At 40.6% G+C, this 26,706-nt stretch overlaps 2 protein-coding genes across 3 annotated transcripts in view; one reads left to right on the top strand and one right to left on the bottom strand.

The window, feature by feature from the left end:
- Positions 1-851: 851 nt before the first annotated feature.
- pigc (phosphatidylinositol glycan anchor biosynthesis, class C) lies at positions 852-4,132 on the top strand. The gene is made up of 3 exons (XM_020631757.3): positions 852-955; positions 1,914-2,145; positions 2,389-4,132. The coding sequence occupies exons 2-3, from the start codon at positions 1,918-1,920 to the stop codon at positions 3,040-3,042; spliced, it is 882 nt and encodes a 293-aa protein (XP_020487413.2). The 5' UTR covers positions 852-955; positions 1,914-1,917; the 3' UTR covers positions 3,043-4,132.
- Positions 4,133-9,492: 5,360 nt separating this feature from the next.
- Positions 9,493-26,706, bottom strand: part of dnm3a (dynamin 3a) — a 29,322-nt gene continuing 12,108 nt past the window's right edge. The window contains exons 14-21 of one of the 2 annotated variants that reach the window (XM_020631783.3): positions 26,094-26,120; positions 24,792-24,905; positions 18,587-18,696; positions 13,957-14,068; positions 13,128-13,289; positions 12,350-12,573; positions 12,008-12,163; positions 9,493-9,794 (exon numbers count right to left, since the gene is read on the bottom strand). In XM_020631783.3, coding sequence (XP_020487439.1) covers positions 9,761-9,794; positions 12,008-12,163; positions 12,350-12,573; positions 13,128-13,289; positions 13,957-14,068; positions 18,587-18,696; positions 24,792-24,905; positions 26,094-26,120 — 939 coding nt within the window. In that variant the 3' untranslated portion in view covers positions 9,493-9,760. The remainder of the gene's footprint in view (positions 9,795-12,007; positions 12,164-12,349; positions 12,574-13,127; positions 13,290-13,956; positions 14,069-18,586; positions 18,697-24,791; positions 24,906-26,093; positions 26,121-26,706) is intronic. The other variant, XM_065956024.1, reaches the window with a different exon arrangement.

The following is a 26,706-nucleotide window of genomic DNA, read 5'->3' as shown; positions in this document are numbered from 1 at the left end:
TGACACAAAAGCATTTTGTGAAACAACATAAACAACATCTTGAAACACAAGTCATTTCCTGAAATGCTTAAGTCACATCATTAAACTAAAAAAAACATTTCACTTACTGCAAAAACCTTCTGACGTTTGACTGTTGCTAAGGACTTTGGTTTTGGCGAATAAGAAACAAATAGTGTGGTCCTACCCTTTCCATTTTCTGAACTGTTTTTTGCAGCATGTGAAATGTTTTTGCATTTATCTTTTTCATCCTCTTATTAAAAACAAAAATATCTACTTTATCTCTGCTCTATCCTGTTAATCTGGAAAAATAGATTTTTATTTTTTATAAAATTGTTCTTGTTCAACATTTTAGGATGGAAATCATATTTTGTTTGGTGTTGCAGAGTTTACCATCGTGCTCTGTGAGTCCTTTGTCCCTGAGCTGCAGCTCACAGGTTTGATCCTCACAAAACTCACAGCATACCGCTGTCTGTGCTTTGGGATGCTGCTGAGTGACAGAGAAAAGATTACACTGCCCGAAAGGACTCAAATTTTCAACATCATGATAACAGGTTCATTTAAGAAGGCTTTGTTACCTGTCTGCTAGAATGTAAGGTTGTGCATTTGTAGGTCTTAAGAAGGGGCCACAAATGTTCAACACAGACACCTGTTAAAGAAGGAGACATCAGGTCAAGTCACATATCAAACATTTTTGCAATATCCTTTTGATACATGATTAACAGATGTTCTCTATACTTCAGACTTGTTCCAGTTGCTTGAGTAGGACTCCTCTTTTTGTGTAAATGTATAAATGAGCTACTGATAAACCAAGGTTATGATCAGTATGAATTTGACAGACAGGTGCTGATGTCCACCAGAGGGGGCGCTGTGAGCTCTGTAACAAAGAGCTATACTTCCGGGCTAAAAACATGTTGAGATTGTAGTAGTATCGGAGCTGATCTCAATACAAGTTCAGGTAGGTGAAAATAAACATTTTCAGACATTTTCGAGGTAGTTTAACAGGCTTCAAACGTGTTGCCAATCTTGGAGACACGTTTAACTCACATATGACTTTTTATCGCTGTGTCAAAGACACATGAAGTATGAGTACTAGCTTCTCCGTTAAGCTGTCAAAACAGTCCTCCGGTTGATCTGGTTACGGCTCACTGACACCGTCAGAATGATAAAATACGGATCATTTTTTACTCTTATCAGATCAGCCGATTGATATTTAATTCAATGATGAACATGACTTGTCGGAAAGGGTTAGCAGATTAGCCTCCAAAGTACGATGTTTGGGGTGACATTACAGGTGTTCAGTGTTGCGGTTCAAAATGTGACCGTGTTATCTGGTGACTTTCAGCCGAGTGCATCAGTTTGTCGTTGTTTACTGATGTTGAGAACGGAAAGTGTTTTAAACAAATATCTATTTGTTTCTATTTTTTGTCAACAAAACGTAAAAAATTCTCATCAGATATGTTTTTAATTTGAAACTAAACGGAGAGGTATTCGTTTCTGACACGAGACGTCACCACTCTTTGAACACACACACACACACACACACACACACACACACACACACACACACACACACACACACACACACACACACACACACACACACACACACACACACACACACACACACACACACACACACAGGTGCAGCTTGTCTTCACTGTAATACTGTCTTAGCAGGTGCTTATGTATGTATCAGTATATTTACCATATGCTGCAGTACACTGTATTTCCTGCTTCTAAATGATGCTGTATTAATGTGACCTGTTAGGGGGGAAAAAACTGTTCATATGATATTTTTCTGTCGAGAAATAAATCTTAGAAACCGGTCGACACAGAGTGAGCCTGGATCTTAATTCTTGTTGTTTTTGCCTGTAACTTTGAGCTGCCGATGAGTTAACATCTTGTGTGTTCAGGGTGATGGGGCCAGATGGGGCCCCGGGTACAGCGGTGCCCTGGAGGAAGGTCCTCTGGGAGCGTCAGCCGTTCCCTGATAACTACGTAGACCGGCGTTTCCTGGAGGAGTTACGGAGGAACGAGGGGCTCAGACATTACAGATACTGGGCTGTGGTGAAGGAGGCGGGCTTTGTGGGACAGCAGCTGTCCTGTGTCGCCATTTTTATCTCCCTGTGGCTTTACATGGAGCAGGTACGCTTCAGAAGTGCTCCTCATAGGTCAAACACTTTTCCAGTTCTGGGCAAAAATTTGACCACAATGGTTGTTTTTCTGAATTGATTGATATAAATATTATCACAATGTATTGCTTGATAATACTGGAAGTTTTCAGAGTATCCTGAAAATGTTCACTTAAACATTATCAGAATAATTTTTTTTGTGAGGATATTTGAAACTGGTGCGCCTGATAAACTCAAATCTCTGCTCTGCTCTCAGGGTCTGCTGTCTCCTGAGACTCTCCTGTGGAGCAGCCTGCTATGCGCTCTGCTCGGTTATGGACTCTACCAGTCCCTGACGGTTCAGGTCGAGTCAGGCTGTGAGACTCGGACTCGTCTGGCTGACCTGCAGAGCGCCGCCATCTTTCTCTCCTTCACGTTTGGTTTCTCTCCGGTTCTAAAGACGCTCACAGAGTCGGTGAGCACCGACACCGTGTACGCCATGTCCGCTGTGATGCTGCTCGCACACCTGGTGTCCTTCCCCTATGCTCACCCCTCCCCCCCTGGCAGCCTTTCCCTGAACGCAGCCCTGTTCGCCTCAGTGTGTTTGGCGTCCAGGTTACCTGGAGCTCTGCACACCTTTGCCATGCTGAGCTGTGCCCTCGAGGTGTTTGCCCTGTGGCCCTGCCTGCTGCAGAGGCTCCGGGAGAACAATCCCACACACTTCACAGCGCTCTGTGTGGGAGTGTGTGTTGGAGGAGTTGGGGGTCTGGGGTCTCAGTCACCAGGAGGCGCCGTTCTCTTAGCCCTGGCTTTAGGGAGTGTGACTCTGCTGTGCCCCCTCCTGTTAGTGCGTCTGCAGAGACACAAAGACAACATCCAGGGACCGTGGGACGAGGCGGAGATCCACGAGGACCTGAACTTGTTGAACTGACCCACACAGTCAGAGACACAAAGGGTTAAACTAAAGGACTAACTATGAACTCATTGACCGTCATCATGATAATTCACAGTTTCATCATGTGAACACTCCTCATTATATTCGAGCAGAGATCATGAAGAAGTTTTTAATGTTCATCTCTGAAGTGTTGATGATTTTATTTCCCCTCGTGAAATACTGACTGAGGCAGACAAAATAACTTTGATACTTTTTGATATCACATGTTCTGAAACAATACAGTCTCTGTTATTTAATGATAGATCGTATCAAAAGGCACCAAAGCTTAATAAAAAAGCCACAGGTCTTCAGTCAGATTTAAGAAAAAGCTCCCGCACACTGTCTGAATTGTACAAATGCGTCGTCTGTGTGTTTGAGACAGTGTGCATGATCTCAGCTGATTTTTATGCTAATTAAAAACAATACATTTTCTAACATTGGGTGTCTAGGACTTCTATTTTTGTTGCTGTGGTATCAAAGAGGTATTGATATCATTTGATTGTTACTACATTTGTATCACAGATTTAAAATCTGGTACTCTAAACACTGAACACTTGTTATTCTGTTCCAGGTTCATATCAGCGATGTTTAACCGTGTTTAACTGATCTACTGTTGTGTGTGTGTAAATGAATATATTTTTAAAGGGTTTTGAAATTATATAAAATGTTTTCTTATAAGGTTTTTCAATACTCAGTTATGTTTAAATACCACGAGTTGATAAAGTCTCTGTCAGTTTTATTTTAATGATCAATATTATCAAAAAGTACAGAAACTTAAAAATACATGTTTCATCAGACAGCTGTGTAGGAGAGGAATGAACTAAAAATCTCAAAGCCTCAACTTGTGATATTTAAAAACAACAAGATATTACCCAATACTGGGTGCTACAGAATTCATATTTTTATTTTTGTGATGTTGAAACCGGTATTGATATCATTTGATGTTTTTGCTTGTATTAAAAAATGTTGGTGGTCATGATAACCAACCTATATTTATTAAAAGTTTTGAATAAAAAGTTGAATAACTAGCAGAAGCTCAATTTAAACTGGATCCCAGTTTGATACACTAATAAAGAAATCAAAGCTTCATGATGCTTTATTTTTTTATTTTAGACCGTCAGATCGAGTTCACTTGAATTTTTTTACGTTGTTTTTTTTTAAGGAGGGAAAGCATATTATTGATGTAATTAACTTTTTTAATGAGTGTATGTTTGCTGCTAGTTTCTCATGATGACTCAGATAAAGCATAGACTGTAAATATTGAGGTATAAACCACTATAAGGCTGATCAGGACAGGCTGTAACCTCGGAGGCGTCACATTAAGCCGACTGTCAGAGACGTGAAGGCTTTGAGTCTTTGTTCTGAGAGTCAGGAAAACTGATCTTCAGTTGTGTTTCTTTTTAATGAGATAAATAAAAATATGAAATCCTAAATATCGTTATTTTTAACCTTTAAGGATCAACAGGGTTGTCCATGTTTTTTTCTGACTTTTGCTATCCGGCCCCAAACTTTGGATCAATTCATTCTTTAACTTTGGTCCGTTATGGCTATTACTTTTTGATTCTCTAATAAATATATATTTGTAAGAGAAGTGTGCGTGAAAGTTATTTGAAATGTTATTATTTGAAATGTTTTGAAGCTGCTTTTTAATTCCACATTGTTCACATAAACAATAATACATCGTAAAATAGTACCTTTCCAGCCAAGAATGATACACATTAGGAACATAAAATCAATGTAATAAATATAAATTACATGTACAAATATAATATAGAAGAGTAGTGGAATGTTAAGAAACTTTCCCAGCCATGAGATCTACATATTATATATATATAATATATATATATATCATTATATATATATCAGATACATTCAAAGTACAGAAGAACCTCTCAAGAGCTCAATAAAGTGAAACAAAATTAAAATGTAAAAATATATAAAATAAGGGAAAAAACATTTTATATTATCCATTATAAGCTCAAAATAAATGATTTACAGTTCTTCTTCTTATAATTATTATCTTTTTTTCATAAGCTTTATGAACAAGGACGCAGAATGGCCAGTGGTATGTTTGTTATGTTACACAAATATATTTAGTGCACTAGCCTATATGCCCAGGCTTTTTATAGCTTTTTAGTTATCAGATTGATACATTTGTTTTATATATTGTTGAACATTTTTGAGAAAGGAAACACAAACAATTATTACTGAAAATGAATAAGTGAATATAGGTTTAACCAGTAGTAAACAAATGACAAAAAACGTGTTTCTTTGGTTTCTGCAGAAACATAAAACCACTTTGTTGTGACTTATAGACCACAGCCTGATCAGTGACGTCACACAGGTTGTGTCAGCTGGTTGGAAACACCTGTTGAGATGTCTTACAGGTTTAAAGCTTCAGCCCACAGGGGGCAGCAGAGGGCGCCATCTTTTAAATGTGTGTAACCGTTGTAGCGTTCAAACTTTTGTTTTGATATAAAATCATTAACTCTTGACACATCGGCTTTTCTCCTGTTTGCTTTCCTTTTAACATAATCTAAAAACAAAATATATAAAATAACAAAATACTTCAGTGACACTCCGCCCTGTGAACACTTTGTTCCGTGAATAAGAAATCAAATATGTGATGATTCACCAGCAGACTGTGTGTGTCTGCAGTGTGTGTGTTGGTCGCTAGGTGGCGTACCTTCACTTCTCCTCTCGGCTTCTTGCTCAGCGGGGTTAAAGCTGGTTTTGTCTCCCGCTTGGAGAGCTGGAGAGGCGCCATCTCTCACAGAGTAGCCCGACTCTAACAAGGTTCAGTCGGGCTGAGGCTGAACGGCTCCCCGCTGCTCGGAGGACCGGAGGATGTTAAGATACGGGGAGGTGTGACGTAAACCCGACGTCACGCTGTACGTCTGGGATCGTTTTAGTAGCCTAATTAGTATTACTATTATTATTATTTTTATTAAAAATTATCTTGGTTTTATTGTTATGCGGTTTTGATATAAATTAGAAGTTCATTGATCCTTTTCGAGTTTTAAATTTGATATTTTTATAATAAGAACATTAACAAGTCTCTTTATTCACAAAGGGAACCTTTTCGTATGTTCACAGTTTTAATCCACAACAAAGTGTAGACTAACTTTCAAAGTGAATTGATAAATATTTTCTGCTTATAAAATCGAATCTTTTTGAATGCGTTGTGTCGTTCTGAAACAGGTGAAGTGTTTTTATCACTATGGGTTGATGATTGCTGATGCTGACTCGCTAGTCTAAAATGTCGATGTTGATGATATGACACCATGGGCGTGTCCAGATGTGTGGCATGGGCCCCCCTTGAAATCTGATTGGCCACCCCACGTTCAAACCCCAAAAATCCTACACTGTGATTGTATTTTAAGTTTAAAAAAGTAAAAAAACAAATATTTTGTGCGCACAAGATAATTATGTATGTAGCCTACATATTGATACGAATGTCAATAAGTAAGGTTTGCCAAAGCACTTCAGTCAAATACTTTCAAAAAACCCATTTTCTACAAGTTATAGAATTGTACTGTAACTTACTTTATTAACACGTACACATACAAACATGAGAACAGAGTTTTTTCATTTTTCTAAGTACCCTCAATATGTAACCCTTGAGTAAAGGGTTAGGAATTCAGTGTTTGTATTTTTCAAGTAATGTTTAAAAATAACTTAAAACAGTACGTTTTGTTAACCTGCAGTGAGTTAAAGCAGCAACTTCCTTTTTATGAAATTCTAAGGTATTATATTATAACTTTTTTATTACGTTATAACATTTCAGTTATGTTGCGTTATCTCCATAAGGCTGAACTAAACAATTTGCCGAGGCAAATTAATTTCAAATTATTTATTGAGATAGTCACAATTATCTTGTGCACACAAGATATATATATATATATTTTTACTTTTCAGGACTTCGGGGGCTTCGTACTATTTAGCCTGTCAGAGACGGGACTTGTGTAATACTGCACTCATTTGCTACTCGGGTGGTCCCAAGTTTTGGAGTTCGGAAGTCGTTCAGTTCGGAAAGTCGGAATGCTGTTAAAATGGCACAAATCAGCGTTGATGATACAAAGAAGATCTGTGGAATGTAACCGTTAATAGTTAGGCCTATATTTGAGCAAAAAGTTGATGTGCAATAAGTGAATTAATAAAAAGTATGTTCACAAAAAAAAACATATTTTGACATCAAGTCGGTAAGTCGGGCAACTCATTCTTTTCCAAGTTTCCGAGTTGTTGTTCCGACTTGAGCACGTGTTCATGTACACCACATGAAAGCAGCATAAGAACCAACATAGGTCATTTTTTGGTAAGGCTAGCCCACGGTTAATATCTAAGTTTTCATCATTGGTATGTTGTTTGCAGCACCTGAGTCTAAGACAAATTTCCCAAAGTGGAAAATAAAGTGCTTTGTTTCATATTGTATCATATACATCAGTGTCATCACACCGTGTTTGATAAGCATGTAAGGCTTTTAAAAATGATTTTCTACTTAAAAGTGCCAAAACAAATCCAAAACAAGAGTCTTCGGTTACACTTCTTCAATGACATAGATGTTTCAGTTTTTTAATGACCTGTTTTGCCGTGATCATCACGTGCTTCAGAACTCAAACAAACAAGCACGTCTTCTAGGTTTTTTCTTACGGTGGCCCTGAAGGTCAACTGGAAAAATTAAAATTCACTGAACATAAAAAAAAGTCACAAAATCCAAAAATATTTCATGAAATGCTAAAATATGTCCCTCAGTGCATTTCTTTTTTAAATACACAAAAAATATTGCAAAAAACACAAAACAAATGTCACTTAAAAGAAAAAACATTTAATAAAACGCTAAGCAAAATTCATTAAATGCCCAAAAAATAAAGCTAAAATATTTGAGGAGACGTACAAACAGCCTCTTATAACTGTTTTTGCGTTTTAGGAAATATTTTTATTTTGTCATGAAATGTTTCTGGTGTTGACCTTCAGGGCCACCGTATTTTCCTAATAACACTTCTGGTTTTCTAGGTGGAAAAAATCCCTGGTGATGACTCATCTTGCCCTTGGTGGTGTTTCATGTTTTAGTGTCCCTCCTCCATGAACACATGACCTATGAGCAGATGTTTTTTTGTGTGTGATTTAGATACTGAGAATTGAAAATGCATATCTTCAGTTTCCTCCTCCCCAACTTTCTGCTTTTTCAGAATCAAGCTGCATGGGAACTTTTAACATTTCTTCTGACTGAACAGAAAATCCTTCATTTTGCTCTCAGGAGGGGATTCTGTGTCGTGACTCACTCTGAAGGATTAAAGCTGTTGTTTTTCCAGCCAAACTGTTGTATAAGTTTATTTCTTCACAGGCTGGATCTGATTTTTTTAAAAGAGTAACTGAGACTGATGTTGACCCTTTAGATACATGGAACAATTTTGTAATTCTTTAATGTACACACAACACTCAGCTGGTGTCAATGAACACATAGAGCTCTCTCACAAACTAAATGAAGTACTTTAAAAACATATTAAATATAAATGCATGTAGTGTGAAGACTGGAGGCTGTCACCAAAACCGTAGATATGATTCTAGGAAATATCAAATATCAATACCGGTTTGATACCATGGCAACAAACATCAGTCCAAAGTCCTGCAAACTACATTGGCAATGTTTCAGTACCGAAGTTTTACCTACTTAAGAGAACATTTTTTGTGCCAACAACTTTTTTTGTGCTCATGAAAAAGTTTTGCGTAATTACAAGAACATTTTTTGTGCTAATGAAAAAGGTTCATGAGAAGTTTTTATATAGACCATGCAGGAGTTTGCCTGCACTTTGGGTAATTAAAAACAAGAAACCATCCAATGTCAGATGTCTAAGGCTTTCTCAGAACTCCCTCACCTCGTGCAACATTTACCAAGGTTGTTAAAACTGTCAAAACGTTGATACTTTTCAATACCTCGTTTTAAATTGATACAATCTGTTATTTTAATAACAGAGAGTATCAAAGAGTACCAAAACGTACACAAGAAAAGACTACAGTTCTTCTGTCGTTTTAAACCAAAGCTCCTGATCCTTGGACTTCTATGTTTGTTGCTGATGTATTGTCACAAGTATCGTTATCCTTTGATTTTTAATTTTTACAATAATCTTATCAAAGTTTAAATTTCCAACATGAAAACTCTAATGAGGAGGGCTACAGTACAGCTGGTGGCACATGACCTGAGGCAGAGGCATTAAAAAACCGGTCCCGCAAAATATGACTGTACCTGTCCATATGATTATATTGTTTTAAAACAGGAGGCGTTGAAAAATATCAAATCATTAAAAATTCTGATATCCTGATGCTGTTTTTTCAGAGGAAGCAATATGACTAATTTGCAAAAAGAGCTCTTAGTAGGAAGTAGGAACAGGTCGTTATCATCTATTTTATTCCTGCAAACCTGTAAATAATGAAAAATCAGGATAAATGTTGAAAAATAGAACACCTGTTTATTCAAAAACAGTAAAAAATAGTGCATGTGTATTTTCTAAAAGTGATATAAGTCAGTATTTTTATGTACAGAGTTCAGCCCTGTGAGGAGGCAGCAGACATTCACATCTGATGTAGAAAACAGTATCTGTGGATCCTACAGACTCCCAGAGGAGCATCGAGCTGCAGCTGGATTACACATTATTCCATTCAGTTGCAGCCGGGGCACATGGGTAATGGAGTCCTGAATCCTGTGCAGGATGGTCGGTTATTTTGCATGTGGGATAGCTGGAGGACTCCTCCTGCAGAGATCACATCACAGTTTTTTTAACACCATAAACAGAACACAAACTTTAACCAGCAACATAAACATTTTAGTTTATTTATATGTTTCAAGAAGTAACACATTTGGATAAGTGGGCGGGGCTGGATAGGAGGGGGTGTACCCATGTTTGGAAAAGGGGAGGGGTTGGAAACCTTTGCACTTCTCCCACATCTTCAAATATGGACACTTCCCTCCTCTTCAGCCCTGCCCTCTTCTCCAAATCTGGTCATTGCTGGCTCCAGGAAACCAAAATGTCAGCCAAAATACCAAACCAGAAACTTTCTAAACTGCAAACAAACCAGCAAGGGGCTTCACGTCCATCTTTCCAAAAGGTGAGGGTCATACCTGTTTCAGCAAGTCCTCCACTCTCAGTCACTTCATAACTTTATTTTATTAACATGTTAACAGCAATTAGCAGCTATCTGTGTCTGTGAGAACCCTACTTGGCTTGTAAGCTAATGAATTAGTATTGTGTCTTAACTGTGTAACTTTGATAACTTGCTGTTTGCTAACCCAGCTCCACCCTCTTACCCTTATAATATCACTTGTGGCTCAATTACCAAGATGGTAGCAGCTAAAATAACAAAACTCAAGGTCTGTGCTCATCATGGTTTTAGTGTTGGGTCTTTGTAAATAATATAACATAATATAATACAAGAGTGTGGCGGTCTAGGCCTGCTCTTCATGCAAAGTGTCTGCAGATAATGTTTTTCATTATGAATCGATGGTGTCAAAGTAAAAATTGATTGATTAAAAAAGTTGCTAAAAACGCATGTGTGACATCAAGGTGGCTACATCTTAGTTTTTGTTTTTTCTATCCTCTGATCCTCTGATTATAATGAATAAACTTGGCCTGTTTGCCGTGCTGTTTTTACTGGTGAGAACTGAAACTTTAAAAGGCATTCAGTTCATTACAGGATAAAAATATTCCTATTTATTCCAACGTCAACATCTGCAGATTTTTCAAACCTCGAAAGAAGAGGAGTCAAGAAAAGGGTTAAACAATGCTAACATTAACAGCATTATTAGTAACAGTAGAAGAAGTAAATCCAGATGTTGGATCTTTATTCTGTATTTCCAACAATGTGACACTCTGACTGTAACACAGTGTGTCCAAAAACTTTACCACGGTGAGAAAACTAGACTTTCTGGATGTTCCTGTGCGGGGTAACGTCTATAGGTAACAGACAGAAACAGAAAAGGGTTCACAGGGTCGGATGGAAGGAGTCCGTATGAGGGAAAGAACCTAAAGAACCGTCAGAGAGCAGAGAGGAAATGAGGCAGAGAGAAAGAGGAGAGGCGCGCCAAAAGCAGAGGAGGAACCGTGAAGGAGGAGGAGAGGAGAAATGTTCAAGAAAAAGAAAAAGGGAAAATAACTGTGACTGCAAGAAGGAAAACTGGGGAGGCAATAAAACACATGCATGAAGGAGGAGGGGGAGAAGGAGAGGGGGATAAGGAGAGGGGGATAAGGACAGAGAGGAAGAAGAGAGGGGGAAATGGACGGAGAGGAAGAGGAGAAGAAGAGGAGAGGGGTATGAAGATGTAGAGGAGGAGGAGGAGAGGAGAAAAAACTGGGGAGGCACTGAAAGACATCCATGCAGGAAGAAGAGGAGGAGAGGGGGATGAAGGAAAAATAGGAGGTGAGAAGGAGAGGGGGGTGAAGACAGAGGAGTCGAAGGAGAGGGGGATGAAGATGGAGAGGGAGAGGAGTGAGGTATGAAGATGGAGAGTAGGAGGAGAAGGGGAATAAGACATAGAGGAAAAGAGGAAAGGAGGAGGAGGAAAGGGGGATGATGGACGGAGTGGAGGAGCTCGACCTGTTTGCTCTGGCTGCTCATAGAGGAGTCCTGACTGCCGGGGCTGATGGGAAACAATATATGAGAAACACATTTTCCAGAAGACCCCCACCCAGCTCCCTCTGCTGCCTGTGTGTGTGTGTGTGTGTGTGTGTGTGTGTGTGTGCCTGGGTGCGTGTTGAAGGGTTGTCTCCATTCCACATTTTTAAACTTTGATATGATTCTAGTAAAAATCTAATGAAATTAATACCTTTTTGTTACCATGGCAATAAAAATTAAAAGTCCCAGACACCTAGTTTTTGATGATTTCTTGGGTTTAATCGCAAGTAATTGCAGGCATGCTCCTGCACACTGTCTAAATTGCTCAAAGACTTTTTGCAAGTTTCAGAGTCACCTCGGCACGCTGGGTGGAGGCCGGTGGGCTTGACTAGGGAGCTTCGTAAGGCCATCAGTGCTTGAAGAGGCAGTGGGTCCAGTGTGGGGGGGCAGGTGAGGTGCAGATGGTGCGATACCTCGACCCCTTCTGCTTGATGCCCTCTGAGGAACAACACTAAGGGGAAAGGAGGAGCAGAAATGACAGAAACACTGTGAATACCTCTGAGGTGTGTGTGTGTGTGTGTGTGTGTGTGTGTGTGTGTGTGTGTGTGTGTGTGTGTGTGTGTGTGTGTGTGTGTGTGTGTGTGTGTGTGTGTGTGTGTGTGTGTGTGTGTGTGTGTGTGTGTGTGTGTTTGTGTACCTTGAGGGCTGGATCCAAGAGGAGTCCACAGGTGGAGGCAGAGGGGTGGTGCAAGTGGAGGTTGAGATCTGTCCAATGACAGACAGAGCCTCCTTCAGGGCGACATGTTTGAGGAGCACCTCCTGGCGGTGCTGTTGCTGCTCCGCGGACTCGTCCATCAGAGCTGCTCCTTCTCCCAGAGCGTAGAGCTGAGCCAGGAGCTCTGAGCTGATGAACTCCTTCATCTGCAGAGAGGCAGCACACATGGATTACAAATGGAGTAAAGACTAGTTGTACTCAGATCATACTAAGATTCTATTATTCATATTAGATCATTCACTGAGGAGACAAGTCAGAAGGTTTTCAAATTCTTCAAAAATGGAGCGACGCCAAAAAGTTTTATGATAATGACTTAAAACCTGCTTCCTGTTTCCTTACAGTGTTAATACAGCCAGTAGTGGTGTTGTAAAGCAGTGGTTTTAAACTCGTTGGTTGTGAACCAAAAGTGGGTTGAGGAGCCGTTTTCAGTTGGTCGTGAATGTGTGCCTTTTTTTTTGGTCCAAAAGTCTGTGAAGCGCTTTTTAAACATGTTTGTATAGTTCCGTTATTCTGTTCTGTCAATTGTTTTGTACTATCAAATGTTTTGAACTGTCTGATGTCCGAACTGCTCAGTTTTTCACTCTGGTTAAAAAATACCCAAAATTTTGGAACCTCCTACAACCACACTTATACTACGCAGACTCGACTACCCTTTTAAATACAGACATGTTAAATGACGTCAGACTCTGATGGCGCTCACACTGTTGACCATCAGGTGCATGATGGTCTTTGGCATTAAGTCCTTGATGGTCTTATAGATGATGCTCATGTAGGACTCGACCAGGCTGCGGATCGTCTCCACCTGACGCTCCAGCTGAGGGTCTGAGAGGTTCTCAGGAGCTCCGTTCTCCTGCTCGTCCACCTGAGGGAGGTGCACACACAAATACGATCCGTGTTTTATTCGTTCTTTCAACATGCATTCAAATTAAAATCAAATCTTTTGGTAACGGAAAACAAATCCTTTTTTAATTTACTGGTTGTTGATTCTCAATGTAATATTAAAAGAACAACTGGTACACAGATTAAAACAATCACAAACACACGAAGGAGCTTTTAACAAGTGGGGAGTAACATGCTGTGGTCACTTCATGCTGATAGAGATGTGTGAGCTGTGTGAGGCTGTAGAGTTGTGTCTTGTGTGTGTGTTTTTGTGAGTGTGTTCATATCTTGTCGTCCTTTCTGAACTCTGAGGAGAAAAAGAGGCTGTGAGAGGAGCAGGGAGAGCAGGGAGGGGGGAGAAAGTAAAGGGGAGGGGGTTGTGAGGGACGAGGAATTGCTGATTAGAAACAGACTGGAACACACACACACACACACGCACATGTTGCAGTGACATCATGTGCAGAGAATGCTGCTCTGAGGAGCCAACGACAGAGCGGGATAAAGGGGTGGGGGACTCTATTTCTCTCTGGAAGAAGAGGAGAGGGGGGAGCACGGAGAGAAGGACAGGGGGAGTTTAAAGTCTGCACATGCTCTCTGAGTTCACACAGCACACAGGTAAAGTGAGGTGAGGTGCAGACAGGTGTACTGACAGTGACTCTCTCGGGGTAAACTCCGGCCTGCAGCAGAGACGCCTTCCAGCCGTCGAGCTGCTCCTGAGAGCTGCAGGCCAGATCGAGACTCTTGTAGTCCTTATACACGTTCCTGCAGAGACACAGGAACATGTCAGACTGGTACGACAACACAACAACCACAGCAGCTACACCTTCCACTAAGGTGGTCAAAATGATCAATACTTTTTGATACCATGACAGTTAAAATGAGGCAATCTTTCATTTTGAAAAAGTATCACAGCTTTGAAAAAACAAAAGCTACAGATCTTCTTTCTTGTTTTTTTCAACCAAAAGAAAGAAAGCACTGTCTAAATTGCACAACTACGTTGGCAATGTTTGGAAAAGTGGGAGGAGCTAGATAGGCCAACGTACATGTGAAATTAAGAAAATGTGCAGGAGTTTGCCTGCAATTTTTGATAATTAAAAACATGAAATGTCCCCATATTGGGTGTCTAGGACTTCTCTTTTTCTGACTGGCTGCAGTACAGGTCATAGGCTAACAAGCAACTTAATTAGAGTAAAATTAACATTATACAAGTAAAAGTATATGATATAACACCTGTACAAATATATGTCTTTGGTAAGTGAAGCCAAAACATTCAGAACTCCCCCGGCTGACAGGCTGCACTATAGGTCATAAACTCCACCTCCCCCATGTTAACAGATGAGACATGGGTCAAACTATAAAATCAAAATACACGCCACATAAATTTTTCACAAACATGGTTTCTGTCTTATAAGTTAGTTCTTTTCATGCTGATTTATTTCCAAGTGTTAATTTTTCTGAGAAGTTTAGATGTAATTAGTTATTTGATGATATAAAAAGGAGTATAACACCATGATTGACAGCTCTGTTGACAAATGAGGACCCTGCGTTGCTGGGTGCACTGGATTATAAGAATAGAGGAGGGACAGCGAGAGGAAATGTAACAGACACTAACAAAAGAGTCATTAAACTTTCCATAACCGTAATCTGTTCTGATGTGGACTGAACCCACCTGAGGGACCTTTGACCTTTTAGCAGGAACCTTAATGTCTGTATTGTTCAGAGGAAGGGGCAGGGCGCCATTTCCACCAGATACAGCCAGCGGCCTTCTGCACATTTCTTGGCTCAAAATTAGATCACCAGCCCCTGTGCAGGGGTATTTTGGCTTCATTATTTAACAACGTTTAACATCCATATTTGTGTACGGTCCATGGTAAAAACGTGTTATGGCTGCATCTCAATGCCTTGGAAGTTTTTGCCATTTTTAACTAAATTCTGTCAAACTTCCAGCAGAAATAAAACGGGTCTTGTTCGTGGTCTTGTGGGAAAAGAGGAAAGTAAAAGTGTTGCTTTCTAATCACTGACAGACTGAGCTTTATGCTGTGTCACATGTTTGATCATCACTTCTCTCCCAGAGCTGTCACATCTGATAAGACTCCAATCAGCTGTTATCAGTTAGTGTCGAGGAGTTAAAAATAACGGTACCACAAACAACATGGAGGATTAATGTTTGTTCTCTTCTCTCAGCTCGAGATTCCCTTTCTGCACGAGTTCTTGGAAAGCTGCTTTCTGTGAACTCAAACATTCCTGATCATAAAAGAGCAGCACAGTAATCTGTGGTCTTACATTATTTTACGAGGTATAAGCTCCTTTCAGTTTGAACTGTAGAAAAAAAAGCCTTTACCTTGTTTTTGTGAGTTTATGTTATGTGTAGGTTTTAATTCTGAATGCTATTGGAGGCCTGTTTCACAACATATTTTGGGGCTGAATAACTAATAGTAGGGTGGGGTATAAAATTATTTCTGAGACTGGTGGATTAGATTTTCTCTTTTTTCTCTTTTCTGTTCCAAACAACAACTTAAATCTTTCAGGATTGAACCGGTGAGAATCTTGCCATCCATAAAAGTTGTATTATCTGCCAGGACCTGCTGTACTGACATACATTACGTCATTTGTGACCAAGTATGTAAAAAGAAGTTGTGAAAAGAGGATCGCAGCAGGTGATCAAAGAGCGGTATGAGCTACACAAAAAAACAACAATGATACAACAAAGTGTAACACATCCAATATGATGGAGCATTTAAGGTTCAGTAGTCTACATATTTCAAACGTATATTTTTCTCAGATAAGAGTTCAGAGAGCACCTCTCCTCCCTGAAGAGCAGAAACTCACTCTAGTGATGAGTGAATTAGGAGAAAGGAGGAGGGATGTCAGAAGATTTGTGGTGAAGGGGTTAAACTCCATTGTCCCTGTCAAGTCAGCATCAATTAGGTCTCCAAATTACTTTATTCATATCTACTTTTTCAAAGTAACATCCAAAGATTTTAACCTTGTTTGATATTTGTGCAATCATAGCACATCTGAAACTGCTAACAGAATAACTAACAACATCGATTATGAAACCAAAAATATTCTATTATATTTTTGAAATATTTTTCCATTAAATATGTAAATAGTTTTGTTTTTTAATTATTTTTGTTGATCTCTCCTAATAAGAAAGAGTAATATTGAGTTTTAAATATGAAAGGGTAAAATAAAAATCACAGTTGACAGTGCACTCTGGAGAGCCTTAAAGTACCAACAATGAAGGTCGCCTCATTTATGTTTGTGAAATATTCCTTATTCTTTTTACTCTCCAAAAAATATGAGAATCAAGAATCAATAAGAGGCTATAGTCCAAATGGGCGGCCTGGATTTAAGTCCAGCCTGTGGCTACTTTCCCGCATGCCGTTCCCCACTCTCTTTATCTACTGTCCTATCTAAATAAAGGCAAAAAGCAAAAAATCTAAAACGACTGACTTAGAATAGTGCATCCTGGTGTAATGTATCTAAACCATGCACTCAATGACCTGGGTCTCATTCCTGGATAGTGAGTGAACGGCTGATCGAGGGGAAAAAAGTCAGAGGGTTTAGTGTAAAAGTGCTTGACAACAGACTGAACACAGGTCCTTAATAGTGAAAGAGCTTTTACAGCTCTGCTCTTCCCAGAATTTGGTAGCATTATTTACACACAAAAAGAAGAATAAATGCAAACGACAAACAGAAGTACAAGAGATTCACACACAAAAACATTTAGACACACAATAAAACCGTTTCTTTCTATCTCCATCATCTGTTTTCACACAACTCCCCCCCTCTCTCTGTCTCCTCTCTCTTTCTTTTTCTCCTCCTCTCCTCACCATCATCATCCTTCCATCCCTGCTCTCTTCTGTGGAGCAGCAGAATCAGAAACAAGCGGAGTATATGGAGCGGGCTGCGGCCCATCTGTTAAACATTTTTCTTTAATCACTCCGTTGTTTCTTTCCTCCTTTTGTAGTTCGCTTCTCACGTTCAGAACACAGAGCGATCAACCTCAAATATGTGAAACCTCTGCGTGAGTGTTTGTGTGTGAGAGAGAGATAGAACGAGAGAGGGAAACAGAGGAAAAGACTTTAGGAACAAAATTGAAGAACCAACTGTCAGATTGTGCTGGACTCAGTTGGGTGAGGCTAATAAGTCAGGGTGTGGTGGCTAACAGAGGAGTCGAGCCAAACATGACAAAACTACAGCGCTATTACAGCGAGAACGGGACGCTTACATTAACTCTTTGTTTCTCGTGGACACTCTGTCTGACTCTTTTCTTTCTGCACTGACTTACAGTCTGGATGTGAAGAGTTTCCTGAGGTTTTTGATTTCTGTCAGACAAAACCACTGCAATGTCTGTTCCCCCCCCCCCCCCCCCCACACACACACACACACACACACACACACACACACAGAAAGAGAAACAGAGAGGTTGCAGGAAAAGGAGGGGGGCGCCATAGGACTGAGTCTGACACATTCCTGGCTGATGGCTCTGATACTCTCTCTCTCTCTCTCTCTCTCTCTCCTTAACCCCATCGTCCAACTTGCCTCCCCACCCCCCCCCACGCCATATCCCCACTCCCCATTTCTTGTGGTGAGTCGAGCAATTCTTTCCAAACAAGAGCTGCCTCATCTCTGATCCAACTCTCTGGCTTTGATTAGCTGCTTAATGAGCCTGCCGTCGGTATGCTGTGGTCTGCAAACACACACGCACACACACATACATGGAAACACACACGCGCGCACACACATACATGCACAAACACACACATAGGTTTGGTTTGTGTGTCTGAATGCAGCTGAATTATAAACAAAGCCCACATGTTCTGCTACAGTCAGCCAGCCTTCCTAAACCCTCTCTCTTTCTCTGATGCTTTGTCTGTGTGTGTTTCTCGATCTGTCACACACACACACACACACACACACACACACACACACACACACACACACACACACACACACACACACACACACACACACACACACACACACACACACACACACACACACACACACACACACACACACACACACACACACACACACACACACACACAGCACTGCCCTCAGCAGCCTGGCATGCTGTTTAGCTCCGCCCACTGCTTCACCCACTGGATATCCGCTCAGCTTAGGAGTCAAAGTTGAAAGGAGGAGGTCGCAGGGAGGACATCACTGACATCTCCTCCCTTTCCTCCTTCCACGTAAAATATCACTGGACCTTCAGCGAGCAGGTGACAAGAACACAATTCCCTTCTCTGACTCACAAACACACACACCAACCTGAGCTCTGTGTTGAAGAGAGCGAAGACGAACTCTCTCGACATGAAGCTTTTCTCTACGTCTCTGAGCTTTAAGTTGTCCAGAGGGAGCATGTACTTCTTCTCCTTTTCCTGAGAACACACAGAGATACCGTCTGACACAGGTATGCAGGGTGAAATATGACATCACACAGAGGTAACACAGGTGCGGAGAGCGAAAAAACAAATCAAACACCTAACACTCAGGGGGCTGCAGTTGAAATATACGGCTAATATTATAATAATGGAGCTGCCAAAAGGGTTCAGCTGCAGAAAAGAAATGTCAGCGGGAGAGCATCTGAGTTCATATCAGACGACGTGTCGGCCCGTCACACTGACTCACATTATCTACAGACCAACCAGCCAGGGGGAGGACGAGGAGGGGAGATGCCATAAGTCTCCAGCCTGTCATCACCACGGGGACTCATGAACGACAGAGAGCGTTTGGAGGAGACGCAGACAGTGAGGAGGCCGAGTAAGGAGGAGGCGAGCAGGGAGAGAGGGAAGGGAGGGAGGCTCACATGTGAAAGTCATTACTCAGACTCAAACTCTAACACAACATTTCTCCTAAAGTGGAGCCCTCCCCCCCCTCAAATCTTTGCTCTACGGCCTGCTCCCTTGCGCTGCACTCTGAGGAGGGGGCTTCAGGAGAGATTTGAAAAACATAAACGGAGGAAAGGTTGTCAAAATGTTAAATACTCTTTGATACTACATGTTTTAAAACGGTAAGGTTTCTGTTATTTTTAACGATCAAATCATCAAAAAGTACTGAAGCTTTAAGAAATCTTCAGATCTCATATTTTAACCAAAAGAGAGATAGCGCTGTCTAAATTGCAAAAATATGTTGACAGTGTGCAGGAGTTGCAATTTCTTGTAAATTTCTTGTAAAACACTGCAAATGTTATTGTGCAATTTTGACAGGAAAATTACGAAATTTTTGGTGTCCAGGACCTCAATTTTTTTTTGCTGTATCCAATCAGGTATTGATATCATTAGATTTTTACTAGAATCATATTGGAGTTTGAAAATCTGGTACTATGACAGCCCCTTAAAGGAGGAGGTGCAGAGCGGGAAAATTTGAAACAGGAAGAAATGCCTGCAAAAGAGGATGTCCAAAACGCCCTGCATGTTGTCTGTGTGTGTGTGTGTGTGTTTGCGCATGTGTGTCAGTCTTCCCTCTGTCTGTGCTCCCCTGAACCCTACGACTCTCTTCCTTCATTCCTCTTTCCTTTTTTCCAAAGGGGCCCACTTCCTGTAAGAGAGGCTCAAAAAAAATGACAGAACGGGATTGGCGCTCTTACGGCAACATCTGGGATCGCTTTGGACGAAAGGGGAGGAGTATGGGCAGGGGGGGGGGCGGGCAGGGTGCTGTGATGGGGTAGAAATAGAAAGTAGAGATGAAGAAAAGAGAAAGAGGAGGGATATAGGTGGATAGAGGAGAGGAGCACGAGAGATCATGCAGGAGAAACTGGAGGAAACTGCACACTAGTCCAAAGTTGAGTCCCCATGGGTCCCATCAACCCATATATGGTGGCTCAGTCCCTCCCTGACTCTCTCTCCTTACTTCACTCCCCAAGTCTCCTCACGCCTTCCCTGAGTGAGCGCGCAGATCCTGAACCGAATGAGTGAAAGTGCCACGTCAAGACTGGATACTACGCCGGACACAGCGCTGGACGCTCGACTCTACAAACACCAACATCAAGAGGGACACCCACAGGAGAAGACGTCTGTTGTGGGCAAGACCCCTCGACCAAGACCCAACACTGACACGGGATAAAATAAAGAAGAAAATAAAAGCGGAAAACTTTTCCAGACTCTCCTCCGCCTCATGCAGGACAAGAACCTGAGTGGGAGAAGACGAGGCCGGCTGGAGAATCAGAGTCCTGCTCCGTCATCCCAGTGTTCAGACTACCTGTTCAGGATCTTACTGGTGTACAGTAGTCTGCACATTGGTTAGATTGTGCAAGGAAGAACTTCAAGAAACCTGCATGTACTCTTCAATCTACAACTCTCATGAGCGCATGAACGCAATAGGCACAGACGCATAAAACTTAATGCATGCTCTTTCGCCGCCTTCACCATCCAAAATGCATCACTAACTCCCATCTTTGTCCTGCGTAGTGACATCTGTTTGAATCATTTATCTTTGTTTGCATTCAGGACGAGAAGTGCTCATGCAGAAAATTTGATCCTGAGTTGGAAATTTATTTTAACATGTAGGACTGAAATATTTCAAACCTGCTTCTTTTACACACATTTATTTTCAGAAAACGTCTGGCTTAAGTTTTTCAGGGTGCATCAAACTTGGCAGTTAGGATTTCTGCATGTGCATCTGTGTGATTGTGCGTACAGTTGAGTTAATGTGGGTGTCTCAGGGTGGTGTTGAAGCATTGTAGATCAGATCTGCTGTTTTAATCTAATGGATGTGAATGTGGTTCAGGCCTCACACACACACACACACACACACACACACACACACACACACACACACAGACTCACACAGACTGAGTGTGTAGGCATGAGCCATCTGTTTTTCTTCAGCTCTGGCAGTGGAGGGGTGCAGGAATGTATGTCTGCTCAGTGTGCTCTGGACGTTAAACTCTGAACTGTTATTCTGCTCTCTCAGCGTGAGGTCAGCGTGAGTGGAGAGGAGACGCAGTGCACGAGCTTAAAGATGGTAAAACGACAGGAGAAGACAAAGAGATGGAGAGAAGTAGTTTGATATGGGAGTAATAGTCAGAGAGACTGTGGAGGAGGAGAGAGGGGGAGGTCTGTAGCGTAGAAACAGCCATGTGGGATTTCTCTGGGCAGATCTTGGAAGCTGGTGTTTGGACAAAGCTTCAGATTTTCCAGCCAGGAATGTGCAGAGTCCCAGGGAGACTGCCAACCACAGAGAGAGAGAAGGGGAGAGAGGGGGAGAGAGGGGGGAGACATAGAGAGAGAGAGGGGGGAGAAAAAGGCAAGAGGAAAGGCAAAGGAGTTTAAAAAAAATAAAATAAAAAAGGGGAGGCGGTGATAAAAAAAAAAGAGAAGGAAAGCGGGAAAAAGGGAGAAGAAGTGTGTGAGTGTTCACTTCATGAGAGATGATGAGATGATGATAAAGACACATCACATCTGATCATCTGTAATCACACGGCTCACTGACTCTGCGCTCAGGCCTCTGATCAGCTGATAAACCTTTCAGTGACGAGGTTAAACCACGACGAGTCCAAAAACCTTAGACTTCAAGTGTTGTGAAACATTTGTGAGTCATAATGATCCCAAGTATCGCTCTGATGTGGCCGCAACGTTATTTACACGTCTGTCTGTGTGGCGTTTATCACATGTGTTAAATATATGTGTGTGTGTGTGTGTGTGTGTGTGTGAGCTGATTTGTTCAACTATAACAATGTGTGTGTATGCCTGAGGCTGTGTGGTTAAACCATCCAGTGTTTATGTGCAGTGTGTGTTTGTGTGTAACTGTATATTTGTCTCCACCATTTGTTTATATCTGACTCTGCATGAGTACTGTACACTGTATATACCAGTCTCTCAAACTGTTTGTGTGTGTGTGTGTGTGTGTGTGTGTGTGTGTGTGTGTGTGTGTGTGTGTGTGTGTGTGTGTGTGTGTGTGTGTGTGTGTTAGTTTGGCTTGGGGCAGCTCCAGCTGTGTCAGAGTGAGCCGCTCCAAATGCCTCAACTCCCAGAAGAGGAAGAAAAGGGGGAGTAAAGGGGAAGAGTGAGTGCAGAGCGGGACCAATGGGAGGAATGGAGGGGGGGGGGGGGGGGGTCCAGGTGTGAGGAGAGGAAGTCAAAGTTGCTATTGTTAAAAAAACAGTCTCCCCTTTTAACACTTAAATCTTGTAGGTTTTCAAAAATGTTCAATACTTTCAGATACCTTTTCGATACAGTCTGTTATTTTCACGGCCAATATTTTCAAAAATTACAGATCTTCAGTCACATTTTTTTGCTCCAAAAGAGAGAGAGCACTGCTTTAATTGCACAAATATGTTGGCAATGTTTGTAAAAGTGGGTCCTCTCCAGCTCCTCCAACTTTTCCAAACATTGCAGACATTTTTGTGCAAATTAGACAGTGTGCAGAATTCTGCAATTTTTGGTAATAACAAACAATAAATTACACAATTTCTAATACCCAGGGATTAAACTTTTGTTAACTCACAGGTCGGCAAACTCTGATGTGTCTATAGTCCTTTGTGTGCCTGTCTAAATTGAACAAATACGTTGGAAAAATATCGGTACAGAAACGTTGGCAACGTTTTTTTTTGCAATTTAAACAGTTTGAAGGAGTTTGTCTGCAATTTTTAGTAATTATAAACAAGAAATTACACAATATTTGCTTCATAGGACTTATATTTTTGTTGCTGTGGTATCAAACCAATATCAATTTTTTTTCATATTCACTAGACCCATATCGAAGTTCAAATAAAAGCTTGACAATGCAATCGAGAGATTTCAGCGTGAAGAAGTCATCTGTGACAATATATGTTATTCTTATCAACCACTCCACATTTCTGTCAACAATATACAACTTATAATCATCCACAAGAAGTTTAAAATCTAAAGACGAATGCAGTGATGTGACATCCCTTCCTGTCTATGTTTGCCTCTCAGCTGTGACGGGACGAGGAGACTGTTGTGATGTGTCTGCCTGTCTACACTTGCTGTGCAGACCTTCTGCTCCTGTACAGCAGGCACAGACAGGCAGACAGATGGCAGCCCCACTGACACCAGAACACACACCAACTCTTCAACCCCGGACAACAACATCAGCACTTAATGAACCCTCATCAACCTGTTTAAGCCGCTGTGTGAGGCCGATGTGTGTGTGTGTGTGTGTGTGTGTTAATAAACCTGACATGACTCATGTTTGACCCGCTGTGTGAGGCTGACGTGTGTGTTAATAAACCTGACATGACTGAAGAGTATTCAGTGTTTGGACTTCACTCTTTTCTTATTTATTTAGTTTAAAACTATGCAATACATGTCAGTGTGATTGGATTTATTCAACACGATCCTATGGATCAACAGGTTCAACATCTCATAGAACTCTATGGTGGATTTTTTAAGACACTATTTGACAAAACAGCACAATAATTTGATGTCTTGAGGTAAATAAAACGTTTTTTAATTTAATGGAGACATGCATGCATAATATTTTTATATTTTTTATTCTTTTGGATATCATGCTTTTTTAACATAAAACCTTTTATATTAATAATTGATAGAATAAAAAGATACAGAAGCTTTGAAAAATAATATATATAGTATAATATCATTATTATGAAATATATTTTGTTGTTGATGAGAATTTGTTGAATGCTTTCGTAGGACATTAGTGAGCACTTACATTTAACCTATTCCATGACCGTTGGGTCAGAATAAGTATTGTTTTAATACGATCAAATTGTTCTGTTAGAGGTTATCAAATGTGTTTTTTAACACAGACATTTTCTCTCTGCCTCTTCAGATTTTCCCCTTTTTGTTGTCTAAAGATCAAAATGCATTGATGGGCTCAAAGTTCATCCTCTATGTTTACAAGAATGGCAACCTGAAGCACTAAATTTCCACCTTGTGAATTAGTTGATATTTTCACTTCTTCAATACTTTCCAATACTACATGTTTTAAAATGATACGATCTCTGTCATTTTAATGATCAACAGAATCAAAAAGCAATGAAGCTTTTATAAGACATAGGTAAGTGCTAAAGCTAGCTCTTTCAAGAAATTCAGCCAGTCTCACAGATGACTGGAGTAGATCCTGAATTCATAAATAGTCTTTGAATCCATGGATTCAGAATCATTTTGAATCGAAAATCGATTCTGAATCGAATCGTGACCCCAAGAATCGAATCGAATCGTGAGCCACCCAAAGATTCCCAGCCCTAATAAGACAGGCGCTGAGGACAGGAATGAACAATTAAAAAGTTCAAGCTAACTCCTGCTCTGTCTTAATCTGAAACCCAATAACATTTGATAAACACAAAACACACTAACACTTATTTCTGCATTTTATAAATGATTATTTGCTTTACATTTTTTATACTCGTGCATTTTGTTAAATATTTTTTGGCGTTTTAGTAAATATTTTAGCATTGTTTTTTTTTCCATTTTATTGAGATTTTTTTTTTGTGTTCAGTGAAGTGCTTTTGCAAGTGAACCTTCAGGGCCACCGTAGTGTGATGCCTCACCTCTTCATCTTTGTACCAGGACAGTGTCTCTGCAGTCAGGATGAACCAGTACTCTTTGGCTCCGCCCTTCATGATGCCGATGTTGCTGATGGTGAGCCAGCCTTTACGTATGACCTGCAGAACATAGGATCATGGACCCAAAGTTTGAATCGTGTAACTCCTCTGAAGGCCAAACAGAGAATGCCACACACTTAGAGAGCAGCCTGCTGATTCGAAGGAAAGGAAACAACGGAAACAACAGAAACAACAGAAACAGTTTACATTGGAGGGGACAATCAGATCTTTGCAGACAGATTTGAAACGATTTCCTGACCACAGGTTGACAAAAGTGACAGAGGAGAAGAAGATATGCAAAAACAAAAGAAGAAGGACAAATTTAATCAAACAATTAAAGACAAAAAAGGGTGAAAGAAACTTTAGGACAAGAGTTTAATTAATCTAGTGACAGAGGTTGACATGTAATAAAGATTCCCCAAAAAGACATGAACTGTTCATCCTGAGAAGAGAAAAGTATTAAAGTCTGCACACATGCTTAGAGCAGTGGGACTGTTGAAAGTAAGGATGATTGTTTTGAACAAGAAAGAGAAATGTTGCAGCCTGAGGAGTACTGGTGTGCAAAAGTGACCACATTGCTAAACGTTTACACATTGGCCCCAAAAACGTTCAAACATTAAGGCTTACGCCGGTGGCCGGCTTGTTAAATAAACGCAGTGGTTCCCACGCATAGACGATACATGGGCCGCCCAAGTATATTCTACCTGTTTTTATTTAATTTTTCATTTATTTATAAAATTGCTACGTGCACAAGACAGCGTGCAGCAGAGTGCTGACGCGCGAGAACCTCAAAGCTCCTGTTTAAAAAAAAATTCCCTGCTGACTCCCGCTGAGGGATAAGCGTGCAGAATCACATCAGCGGAGAGAGAGAGAGACAGAGGGCACAATAAGGTCCACTGTCCATAAATACCTCTTGTATATACACCGACGTTGAGGAGTGCTTTGTGCAGTGACATGAGCACGTTACCACGTAAAGAAAAACAAAAAACGAATTTACATTTAAACAGTTGGTGATTTTAGGAAAAGTTTAGTGTTTTTCTAAATGTTTAGCATTAAAACATTTAGAAGTCACACCTCTAGTGAGGAGAAAAATCAGCAAACCATCAGCTGCAGAAAATGATAAAGATAATGAAGCTGCAACATTTAGTAGATGTGCACATCTGCTGTCGTCATGCTGACACCGCTGCAGCCTGAGAGAGAGAGAGAGAGAGAGAGAAAGAGAGAGAATTAAAGAGACAGAGCTCCTACTATGAGGCTGGATAGAGGGGTCACTCCCTGCAGACAAACAAGAGATAAAGGAGACATATTAACATGAAGGTTTACATTTGAACTCTGATAAAGATCTTTTTATAGTTTACAACAACATGAGATAATGAATAACTAATACAGCTGTGGTTTGAATGTGCTGCTGTTTAACAAACACCACCATACATTAACATTCTTGATTAATCACAAACATACTGACTCTGTGTGTGTTTGATTATTCCTGCTGTCACTGCGTCACACTAGTATTATCGTACATATTCATCTAAATCACCAGTGCATTCCTGTAAAGAGCCAAAATCAGCTCTGTGATGACTGGGCTGTAAATCACAGAGTGCTCACATTTATCTGCAGCTATCCATGATGATTAATGTTTAACAACATGAAGCGGTGACATCAAAGATATTCAAATAAATTAAGTTCAGAAACACACACCCTGCAGAGAACCACAGGCAGGAAATGTTCACTTTTGAATTGTTAAGTCCTGCATTTATAATAATTTAAGAAAAGATTGTTTTAATGACAAAATCTAAAAAGAAATTAACCTAAAGCCCGGTTCACACATGCACAAAACTCAGAGCTGCATGAGTGAGCACAC

The sequence above is a fragment of the Labrus bergylta genome, chromosome 6, assembly GCF_963930695.1.
Source record: "Labrus bergylta chromosome 6, fLabBer1.1, whole genome shotgun sequence".
NCBI classification, from domain to species: Eukaryota; Metazoa; Chordata; class Actinopteri; order Labriformes; family Labridae; genus Labrus; species Labrus bergylta.
The sequence above is the reverse complement of the archived record's forward strand: the minus strand, read 5'-3'. Positions and strand labels throughout refer to the sequence as shown.